General features: G+C 41.3%; 1 protein-coding gene across 1 annotated transcript; it reads right to left on the bottom strand.

The window, feature by feature from the left end:
• Window positions 1–8,993: 8,993 nt before the first annotated feature.
• LOC113172282 (transmembrane protein 275) lies at window positions 8,994–11,972 on the bottom strand. The gene is made up of 3 exons (XM_026375179.1): window positions 11,667–11,972; window positions 11,136–11,180; window positions 8,994–10,917 (listed from the first exon to the last, which is right to left on the bottom strand). Exon 3 carries the CDS (start codon window positions 10,797–10,799, stop codon window positions 10,179–10,181), a length of 621 nt encoding a protein of 206 aa, XP_026230964.1. The 5' UTR covers window positions 10,800–10,917; window positions 11,136–11,180; window positions 11,667–11,972; the 3' UTR covers window positions 8,994–10,178.
• Between the last annotated feature and the right edge of the window lie 265 nt (window positions 11,973–12,237).

Below are 12,237 nucleotides of genomic sequence, written 5' to 3'. Positions count from 1 at the left end.
TTTAATTATCATATCTTCAAATTACAATTTATTAAATAAATGTACTAACAATTTCATATTATGATCCACTCTCAGTCTCTACAGCCTTATGTGAATTTAAATGAAAAATGCTGCTATAGCTATAAGTGATCCTTCTCTCTCTCTCTCTCTCTTTGGATACATCTATCTAACATTTGTATTGCAGTTTATTTGTAACATACAGCCACCATTTGTAGCTAAGTTGAAAACCTCGTGACTTTTCCCCTCACCATGGTTAATGCAATTCCAAGTCATACATAGCAAGCACTGCAAAAGTATAAATGTAACTGTGGAGAGATGAAAATAAAGGTACTTACATCCTTCTTAAAACAAACAAGTAAACAATAATAACAGAAATTTAGTTCAACAAGCAGCCAATCCACTTTTAAGTTATTAACTGATCAGCAACAAATAATCCCAGTGACTGCACAATTCACTAACCAGCTCTGAATTAAAAAATCTACTTCCTGGATGTTGGCTAATAAACAAGTAGCTAGGTAACAGGACACAACATTTAAATACAGCAACATTAAAGTTATTAGAAAATGCTAATGAAAAAAACTACTAATAATTATAGAAGGATCATTTATCATTGTGAAATTATTCATCATACTAAACAAATCTAAGAAGTAAAAAATTTCACTGTCACTTTTCAGCTCCTCTCGGGGAGCTGTGCAGTATGCATATGCTGCTTACTAACCTTTCCCCCTAAATTTATCATCAGTCCAGAGCAGAGAAGCAAAGGGGAGTCACAGTGAACACGTGGACAGATGATTACTACAGAATTTGTTTTGCAGTGTCATTTTGCATTATATCAAGACGTGGGAGCTGACCGAGGGGATGCTTTGCACATCTGAATAAGACAGAAAACCTCAGATCAGCCATCACACAAGAACCTCCTGTTTGAATATTACATTTACATTACATTTAGCCATTTGGCAGAGCGACTTACAAGGTACAAGGCAAAGGCAGGGAACTCTTTTATCTTATTTCCTGTCACTCAGCTGGACGTTGGTCATCACAATGACTGTGTGAGCCATTAGATTTTAAATTCAAACGTTACATTCCTGTGGACACTCAGCATTTTAAGTTCCAGTTCTCCCTTCTCCTTCGTAAAGTCTGCACTTTTTTCAATGATGACATCCATAAACACATAAAGAGGAAAAAAACACAGTGTCAGACATCGAAGTAAGCAGTAAGTGTGCGTGATGCAAGGGAGGTGACTTTGTTCTTCATGAGTCAGCTGTGTCCACGCCATGAGTCAGGACAAGTCAAGGAAACAGCTGTTTCTTGTGCCGCATGACTTTTATTTCCTCTGTGAGCCAGTAACTCAGACAGCGTTTTGGTGTATTTGTTAAGCTGAAGGCACATAGTTCACCACAGTCAGAAACCACAGTCACCACGATGGCTGTGACAACTACGTACATAAGGAACAAATTTGACTTGACCTCTCTTTGACCAGGTGTTATAACAATAGTGTAGTTTGTTTTCCTCATCCCACCTCAGTTACACGTCCCAACGTCTGGTTTCCAGTTTGGGATTCTTTCTTTCTTTTCTACAGCTCAGTCACTAGAAGATGAATACATGTAATCAGATCGGTGAGAGAGGGGGAGCTGACTTTTGTTCAGCATCAGGTGAGTAACTGTCCACTGCTGCTTCAATAATAACTGGTTTGTTCTTCTTTTACTCACTCCTGTTTACACCTACCAGTGTGGATCAGAACAGGACAGTTGTAACTGACAAACAACTGAAGTACCGTACTGTCATATTGACGTGTCTCCATCATGCTCTTGGTTCCATGTTCGCTTGGACAAAATCAAGAGTGTCCCCAGTGTGATAAAAATACAGAAATTCATTCTTTACTGATACAGATTTGTTAGTTTTTGGTGCTTCCCCACATTCAATAAAACCTTTTCCATCCATTAGTATTCCTGCTCCTTCTTGTTTATACTGAAAGCAGATCCGGAGCCTTTCCTAGCATGCGGCAGATAAAAGGGCAATGCTCTAGACAGGTCACCTTTCCAGTACTCGGGTTTTTAGATAACAGATTTAAAAAGAACATCAGAGGATTAAACTATCTATTTACTGCTGGGTCTAAGGACAGAGGGTGTTGTTATTGTACAGATTCCAAAGCCCACAGAGGTAAATTTGTTTTTCAGTGGATCTGATGACTGAAGCATATTGTTATTCCCCTAATTTGTAGTTATGTGCTTTATTTTGGAAATTTGTTCTCATGTATTCTCTTGCAAAACAGATCTTGAGCTTAATTAACTAAAACTTAATCACAATAGCACAAATAAGGAGACATTTTACATTGAAGTTTTTAGTATGCAAGTGCAACAGAAACTGTGTCACTGTGGTTTCACAGAGAAGATCACACAGCACACACATGCAACATACACCGATGATAAGATACTCACGACAACACACACAGCCGACTCCATGGAGCTTTACAGCAACAGCAGGGATTATGTTTTATTACATATGCCATCCCTCCCTGTAATCCACTTTAAGAGAGGCTTGTTGCTGATATGCTGCAGATCAGGACATACAGCATAACACATAGAGAGAATTCTTCACTAAAAGTCTTGTTTAACCCTAATCCTGACTCTTTCTCTCTCTGTCTGACTCTGTCAGTTATGACAACACCACAATGACAATAATGTGGATTTTCATGCTGCATCACCACCAGCGCAACTAGAAGAACTATCGTCTTGTTAACTAAAAACACAGAAATGATCATGAGTGATTTGCATAATTTAGAGGAAATGTGTGACATTTTAATAAAGATCAGGCAAATACTGTCAGCAGTCTCAACATATTTTTAAAAAATAATTTGCAAATGCCTGTTTGTGGAAGTAAATCTATTTTCATGTCTGTGGAGATTAAGGCTGGAGAAAGACAACAGCACTGCACACTCCACTTCATAGCAGTTACATAACTGGCTTTTAAGAAAACATGTATATTGTGGTGCTGGCACATGCATTATGTGTTTGATGTTAAGTTTGGAGCAACATTTATTGACTTGTTCCCTTTTGATGGAAATATCAGTCCACTTGAAGCAGTTCAAAGTGTCTCACTTTAGCAATTGTTCATTTGTTCTGTCAAGAGTCAGCTCCAGTAAAGCTGAACATCACTTCCAAAGGATTTCTCTGGAGGCAGACTGTGGCCATGTGACTTGAATAGAGCTCAGGATATTTACTTTTATAAACATGGCAACAGAACGTCTAAACAAGACCAAGTACCTGGAAAATACTGTAATTACATTACATGTGAGAGAACACATTGCCCCATCTGTTTGCTTTAAACTGGACGTTCACTGGCTGGTGGGTCGGGATTTGTTTGGGGAAGTGGATGCACAGTCCCTTGGGTTGTGAGGGTGTCTCAACGTGACCATGTGTTGGATGCAGAGGAACAATGACGGAGGGGGTCTGTGGGGACAATACCGAGGCTGTCCGCTGTAGGCCCCATACCACATAAAGACCTGATTATTCCGCCCCTATTGGCTGGCCTTGCTGAGTGGACAGACAGTGGACTCAGTATTTCCCTTCCTCTGGTGAGCAGTGGGGACTCTCCTCCAGTCTCAGCCAGGGCACAGCAATTTAAGCAGGACTGTTGTTTTGGAGAGCCACTGTGGGAAAGTCATTAAAGTGTAAAGCATCCCTCTTTTATTTCTTTCTAAAGGACTCCTGGAAGAGACATCCACTAAAGCGGTGGATGGTAATGAGTGCCGACACAGATCGGCCACCCCCACAGTGCAGGGTGTGCAGATACCATGGCAAACCGGTTGTCTGCTAAAAAAGCAGCCTGTCGGACGCACAGTGAGCCGGGCTTCCTCTCTTCCACAGGTGGCCAATGTCTAACCAGTAAACCACTAAATCAGGCTTTTCTTCCTGCAGGAGAAGGAATTTCAGTCACTTTGGTGCCGTTGTTAGTGTGGTATTCTGTCATGTGCTCCGAATATCAGCCTGAGACACTTAATACTTAACACACACCACAGGACGCTTAGGGATGATGCTGGAATGAGAGCCTTAATTGAATCCCTGTCATTCCTCAACCATCTCCTTGTACTGATCATTATTATTCCATGAGGAATACTGTATATTTAAGTGGTGTCCTGAAAAGTGCACAGGTGAGTACAAACCTATCATTCTTGTGAAATAACCCACATGGCAGGTTATTATCACAGCAGTACAGAACCACAAAAGCAGACTTAACAGCACACAGGGACAAAAGTACAATGAGTACAACCAATTTGCACTACATTGTAAAGACTGAACATTGCCTGTTCTGCAATAACACGTCACGGGAGTTCCCTTTATGCGAGTTCAAGTGCTGCATATAAAACAATCAGAGGTGATTCAGTTGCCAATCCATGAATGATTAGCAGGTAATTTACTGTGGTGCAGTAAGACAGTGATGTGTAACAGCAATTTTAAAGTTACCTCCAGCGAATGTGGAGCACTGAAACCGGTCTGAGGCAGTCTGCTGTGGTGAAGTGTTTTCCATTCATTGTCCTCCTGTTTCTCTGAAACACAGGGGCCTCTGCTGGAGTGAAATGGTACCACATGTTGTTTACTAACCCATTTGTACCCCAGGACTTCCTAATACAGTTTGCAGTTCAGCTTGTTCTGTAACCGTAGATTGCAGCTGTCTCATCAAACATAATCCATACAAGCACCTATGCACTACCTCTGGGGATGTGGTACTCACAGCACTACAGTGCTCTAGAAACAATGTGCAGCACACTACTATTGTAAAATACAACAAGGCTTATTAACCACAACATGTTATTTTGGCTTCTTGGACTCAGAAGTTGTATATTTGATTAGTAGTCATTGTTAAATATTGCCACACCACGGTTCTATTTTCAGTCTGTCTATTGATTTGCTTGGTTAAACAGTGGGGAACACGTAAAATGACAACATCTACAGAACAGGTCAAAGACGTCCAGGAAACACGAAGAGAAAAAGGCCTAACTTTCCACTGTGCATGCAAACTGAAAGCATTATTGATCCGTTTGGTTAATAGCTGGACATAGAAAAGAGTGATTGATTTGACTGACTCTTCATTGATGCCATTCACAGCATGTCCTGGTGGTCACACAGTTATTTGCAATTTTCTTTATTTATTTCCTGGAACTGTATGGGATTCTGTCTCTGCACACTGCGTATGTTTCCTTCTCCCAGGGCCTACGTATAGACTTGTGAAAAGCGAGGTTATGCAACCGACTGCTACTCAAATAAACTGCCATTTACTGAGCGTGAATGGAGGAGTAAAGAATGGAGAGGGACCCATTGTCAGCAGTCATCAGTATGCAGAACACTATAGCATTAAGATTAGGACGCCCATTGATTTTGATCAATATCCACTGTATCTCTACCCCCTGATGTGTGAGGTGCTTTCTTCAACACGCTACACTCAGTCTGTTCCCGTCGTAGTCACGAGGCCTCCCGCCTGGGACCAAAGCACCCCTTTCAACTCTTCAAACAAACCTTGATATGTTTCCTGATCAAATCATGTGCTCAAAGGTGACCAATCTTGAGTAAACAATTGCAGTGGGGCCCTGAAATAGCAACAATAACAACAAACTCTTGGAGCAACAACCAAAGGCAAAGGTGAACTCAACAGTCAAATCATTATGATTCTCTTCTGGATTGAACAAGTCAGTGCTTTTATTCTGACAAAGCAGCCTGTAACCAAATAAACCATTATAAACCAAATAAAAATATTAGACCTGTTGTGTTTTGAATTAAAATTGAATGCACACAACCAATAGCCTGTGTGGGTTTAGTCTAAACATAAGGATTCACTTGAGTTCAGCAAACCCTTCTGCTTTCCAGTCCGTCTTTGGAAGCGGAGTGAACTGGGTTAGTTAGGGTTACATAACCAGTGTCTGCTCTCATACATCCTCAGTAGCTCGCCTTCGCCTAATCTTTTCAGCTTGATTACACCCTCCATCCCCCTCCTCTGCCGACTTACTCCACTGACTGTTCTCAGTACATCCACACAGAAACACATGAACGCGGAGTCGGGATCCGCCACGCTCTGGTTTAGAGCGGATGGGATGCTTGTGATTGCAGGTGTGAGTGTATGTGTGGCTGCAGCAGTGTTTTGTCAGCGTGCAGCATCTCGGCCATGGCAAACACGGAGACATGCGGTGGCTGCATCTGAGGTTCCCTGTGCAACATCATGCCTGACATTTGCAGACCTTTCTAATTGTTTTTGCTGTATTTTAGTATTTTTGTATCATGGACTTTACCTCACACGTAGACATTCTGTCTGTTGAAAGTGTTTATCATTACCCATCGTTTGGCATGAAAACAGTCAGGCCCAACCAACTGTCCCAGAATCGCAACTCTATTTTAGCAATAAGGAAGTTTACATTTGTTTACTGTGGAACTGTGAAATTAGCATTTGGCTACTGCTGAAAGTAATGGAAAGGCAGAGGGAGGTCTTGCAGAAATCACAGCTTTTTCCACTTTAAGTCCATGAACAGTGGCTTTTAAGATCCTTCTGAGAACACAGGGAGACACAAAGGTTCATAGGGCAAAGGTTGATTTCTATTTGGACTCTGTTTTTGTGGCAAGTAAGCTAAACTTGTGCGGTAAACCATGACCTCTCTCCCTGACCTTTGCCCACCGAGTCCATAAACATGTAAATGTTCTCCTCAGGGTGCAGCTTACCTACAAACCTGTTCACTTCCAGAAGACAGTAAATCCTCCAGACTCCAGCTGGCTAAACATTTAATATGTTTTATGAGCCTCTTCAGTCAAGGCCAGCAGGCATAAGATGCAGGAAATAGGCATGTTTGACACCAGCCCTCAAGGAAATGTTTTATGTAACACAACGTAAACCTAGAAGCAGTTGAAACGTGGACATCGAGGGAGGAGAGGTGGAGTGGACCAGTTCAAAAGTTTTTTTTGTAGGTTTAATTCCCTGAAAATCCCGTGAAATACTGCCAATATGTGACAGCCTCAGTGTCTTGGCTGAGATCCCCGCCTGGCTCATCTAGTAACAGTTACCAGCTTCAACGCTCCATCTGCTGCTTCAGTGACAGTGTTTTACCTCATCCTTACTGCAAACCCATGTAAAAAATACATCAGGAAATGAGACAAATTCCAGTTGTATTGTTGTATTATTAAAACCAGAATATCTCATAGCATACAAAGAGATGCCCCTAAATCCCCATATCCTTTTATCATTACATTGCCAACCATGGCTCACAGGATGTAAACACATTGTGCAAGTTTAACTGAATCTTCTATCAAATATTCAACTGAGTCCATTTTGTCATCTGTGAGCTGCCCCAGAAAGTAGGACACCCCAGATCTGTGCCATCATCATTATCTTGTGAGCACAGGGGAGCTTTATCAGCATTCTGCATATTCAAAGTGATTCTCTCTCATAACACTGATGTAATTAGTGTTATCAGCTGGGATTGCTAAACACAAATGACAGGGTTTTAATGCAGAGGTAAGAAATCTTCTTGAAGCGCGATATAGACACTTATCTCGCAAACTTCTCAAAACAATGGTTCAGAAAACAGAATGTGTAATGATTTAGCACATCAATAATCTATATGGAGTTTGCAGAGTGATCAAAAAACAAATTATTGTCTATTACATCATTTGCTCTCTGTCAGACTTCACAACAACCAAGAGATGCTGGTGATGATGTACTGACACCTACTGGTACATAAAATGGCATCAACTTTTTATATAAGCTCACTGGCTTCATTTAATTCCATTCATTTGGTTTTGGCGCCATCCAGTGTCAACAGCTCCTAACTCGCACAAACACTTGCAGAGGAGCCAGATGGAGCTCATATTGAGTTCTTTACTCAAAGCCATGTTGATGTGACGTGTTGAGCGACAGAAGAACATGTCTTGTTCTTCAGACCAGATTTTCAGTCACCCAGCCTTGGCTTCGTAGACTAGAAGTGATGTAACTAGAGTTGTTAAGAAAAAACATACACTGAACAATTCTTATAAATAATGTGAATTGAAAAAAAGCAGGATGATGATGTCATCTTTGGCATCAATCACAATTTTTATACATTTAATAAATGAAACACAAAATTGAGAATATAATTTGCAGATGAATTGATAATGAAAGTAATACTCAGTACTCCCTCTTAGAATAAGTAATGGCTGTAAAGTAACAACTGTTATCCTAAAGTTGTGCCTAAACATGCTTGAAAATGTCATATATAATATGTAGAGTAGGACATTTTTATTAATTTCTCTCTACGATGACACAACATGAATGAGCCATGGGTATGGTGCCATGCTACGCATACACATTGAACAACACGTTCTACTGAAAGAGTATTTTTATTTATATCTTTTAAAGGATTCACATTTGGATTAGATGATTTCAAAATAAATTAAATTATATTCTTCGCAAAAATATTCCAGCTTTTACTTCTTTTTTTTTTTATATAAGTGCTACACAAATAAAAATAGACAGATAACACCAAGAGTTCACAATAGGAGGTTTGCGTTTCCATAATTCTGCTCTCTGAACATGCAAAATTAAGCTGAGCATGTTAAAAGAGAAACTGATTGTTTTGAAGAGCTGTGTCACAAATAACAAAGGTTAATACTGTATTAAGCTTATGCTCTAATTGATGGCTGCATGTCTATGTGCAGGAGTTCATTCTCCTGTTTGTTTTGGAGATGTAACATTTATAAGCCATTTGCATGCATTTATTATAGCCACAAAAACTGAACCTGTTGAGGCTTTCCTCATAACATGGAATAGAAATCCAGAGCCAAACAAAGGCTTTCTGAAAAAAAAAAAAAAGCTATTGTGCACTTTTTTATAGCCCTCATTAGTTTGATCCTGATGTCTCAGTCTAAGGCATCTTTCCTTTCAAAGGAAATCAAGTGTTTTTTTTGACTAGTCAAGTTTGTAACAAGAAGACATCACAGTGATGGGGATAGTTTTTTTTTTTTTTTTATGCAATCTGAATATCTAAACCCTGCCTTGACTGTCCTTTATTATACTATATGCAGTGGAGGTTAATTTTTGCTGAATATAAAGGTAAAGTTTGTTGTATCAGACACAAAAAGCGAGAATTCACATGTTCACATTCATAAAACAATGTGACAAAGTGTTTTCGTCACAATTCGTCACGTCCTTTCGTTTCAACGTCTACTGGGAATCCAATTTCTTGTTGATGTATTTATGTCCAACAGTGAGGAGAGTCTCCACTCCACCAGGATCGTGACCTAAACTGCACGAAAACGTATAAGATTTACTGAAATAAATATAATGAATGTGACCTTGAAACTAATTCAGTTGCAGGTAGCATCTGTAAAATGTAAACATGTAATCAGGAGTCACGACTGGTGAGAGAGACAATCCACAGTGTTAATGATGGTGTTATGGCAGAAGTCTGTCAAACTTCAGGAATAATGTTTCCACCAGTCAACACTGTACACAGTTATGTATAAATATACTCTAACACACTGTTCTATATGCACCGTTGTTCTTTACAAATATATTGGCTGTATAGAAGGAGTGTGCAAGCACTAACTTAAATGCCAGAATTCAATCTCAGGCGAGATGTTATTGCTTTGGGACCCCTGTGACCTATAATATTTGATGCCCCCAAAACAAGTTCATCACTGAGAATGGCAGACAAAATACTAAATGTCACTACATACATATTTGTACAGTTCCAGATTTTTTTCACTATTGACCTTTGACACGCAATCTTTGCAAAAAATCAACAATCACATTGGTAAAAAGCCCTCTCAAATCACTGCTGACAGCTGAGGTTTCCACTAACCACAATAACAGTGAGAGACAAATGTCTGTGGTTTCTGACACTTATGTGTGATTTCTACACGAAAACTGTTCAAAATGCCCCACGTTAAAGTCAAAGACCTGCAGGGAAACAGCACAAGAGAGGTAGGAATTTGAATTCCAAAACCTACGATCCACAAATACTTGGATGTTTCATTAGTTTTGCATGCTAATTATCAGTTGACTGCACAGACAAATTAAAAGCATACTGTTGAGGACATGTCACAATCAGAAATATGGCACTACTTAAACTAGGTGGCACAACACATTCAGCAACTCCTCAGTCCAAAAGGATATACAGTGTACACTGCTGACACACTGGCCTTGGTAGAGTTCCTGTCCTGCTAGGTGACCACTTCTTCACGTGGCAGGTTGAGCCTCACCTCCCCTCCCGGTGCTGTGGAGGCTGAGAAGACTGCGATGGCAGAGACACAGGAAGGTCCATTGTTCTCCATCGTGAAGAGCTTGTTGGGTCCTGGTAGGGATGTATCAGGAGCCTCCTTTTCTGGGCTGGACGCCTGGGATGATCCAGGGGAGGATGTGGGGCTGAGCTGCACTGCTGTAGTATCTTGCAGTGTGTGTTCACTGGTCTCTATTTCGAACGCCGCCCCGCCACCTAGCCCGCCGTGTCCCATTAACCCTGTGCCCCTGCCACCCACCTTAGACCCGTGTGAGCTGTGGGCAGGGGGGAGGCGGCTGCACACACAACAGGCCCCAAAAAAGGAAAAGGCCACTAACAGTAGGATAGGGCCGATGATGATTGGGGGGTTGGCAGAAGGCACCAGTGTGCTGAAAGCAAACGCTCCCACCAGAGTGATGTTGAGTCCAGCCAGCATGATGCATAAGCCACAGGCACAGCAGAGTGCCGGAGATGGCAGGCCATGAGGGCGAGACGTCCTCCTCTTCTTCTTCTGGGGCTCTTTTTTAGGTACAGGGGTGCCAGTGTTTCTGTCCGTGATGACCATGTCGTCACCTCCAGGCTCTCTCTCTCTATAGTATTATATCTCACTGTGTTTCAGTCCAAACTCTCCCCCATGGTAATCTCTATTTAAACTGTGTCCAACTGTGTGGAAATACCTTTGTCTGCAAATAACCACACATGATATTTGTAAGAGTGTCTTTTTACTATACGCACAATGAAAGACAAAAACAAGTTCATCCACTGTTCACCGCTACTGCTTTGCTTCTCTGCTAAATTACAAATATCAGGGGAGGCTGTGGACTAACATACTACAATAAATATCTGATAATCTAGAAAGCACTGAACTCTGAGTCGGAGTTGGCATCCAATTGCCACTTACCAGGTAGCTCTTTACTGGACACACCTGAAGCTTGTCCCACATGATCTGGAAGGAAATATTAAATCAAGTATTTTATTAATGCTGTTAAGCTTTCTCAAACATCAGCACTAAAATGTAACACATATGAAAAGTACAACTCACCTGGTATAAACCATATAGTGGTGTGAGTATTACATCCCCTTTTTTAAAAAGTCCTCAATGTTAGTTAAAATGATCACAGGCACTATTTATTTGTGTAAGAATGTGTGCAATCATCCTGCAGCTGCTTCATTCATGCCAACTGGGCCACTGGGAAATAACATTTGATTATTTAGTTGCAATCAAATCAGCCCTTTAATTCCAGCGTGCACCCAATCAAGTGCGTACGAGTGCAAGTGCAAATGGCAGATGTGGGAAAGGGATCTTTTTCAATAAATGTGATCCTGACTACGTTACGGCAAATGCTGCCTTTTGCTCAGAACACATGTAAATGCATGTTTACTGCACTGGTGTGCAGCATCGCTGAAAAAATAAACATAAGAAGAATCTTACCCTTTATATCGACATACTGGAGGTCTTTCCATTGTTTAATCGGTGGGTTTCCAGCGTGATTCGGGGCCTAATTACCGGGTGTAATTACTGAGAGGTTGAAAGGACGCACCAGACGAAAGATTTCCATCCTGCTTCGGTAGCTTTACGAGGCTGAGGGCACAAGTCATGACAGCCATATAAGCACAGAGCACGGCAGCACGAAGTATGGCGATCCGACCTGCTGTGGAATATCAAATCCGAAGGAGGAGGAGGAGGAGATCACTTAGGTGAGATGGCATTTCTTCTGAGTTGACACACGGACGCAACACCGTGCGCCGCTCCTGATGTGGACCGAGGCGCACGCAGCACCTGACAGGTCATCCTGCAACGGAAATGAGAAGAAACGGCTCATGTGTGCGGTGCATCTCTCCAGCACTCGGTGTGAATTCGTCATCTTTCATTAATTCATGTTTGATGTGCAGCGCAGAGCATCATCCGTCCTCTGTGGACCTCTGGATGCGTCTCTCCTGCCTCCTCCTCACTAATCCATCCTCTGTGTGTGTGTGTGTGTGTGTGTGTGTGTGTGTCTGTG

The sequence above is a fragment of the Anabas testudineus genome, chromosome 17, assembly GCF_900324465.2.
Source record: "Anabas testudineus chromosome 17, fAnaTes1.2, whole genome shotgun sequence".
In the NCBI taxonomy this organism is placed as follows: domain Eukaryota; kingdom Metazoa; phylum Chordata; class Actinopteri; order Anabantiformes; family Anabantidae; genus Anabas; species Anabas testudineus.
Note: the sequence above shows the minus strand (reverse complement) of the source record. Positions and strands in the feature narration are given on the sequence as shown.

Excerpts from the sequence above, each read along its gene's own strand:
- LOC113172282 (XM_026375179.1), bottom strand. The coding sequence starts at position 10,799 with ATGGTCATCACGGACAGAAACACTGGCACCCCTGTACCTAAAAAAGAG.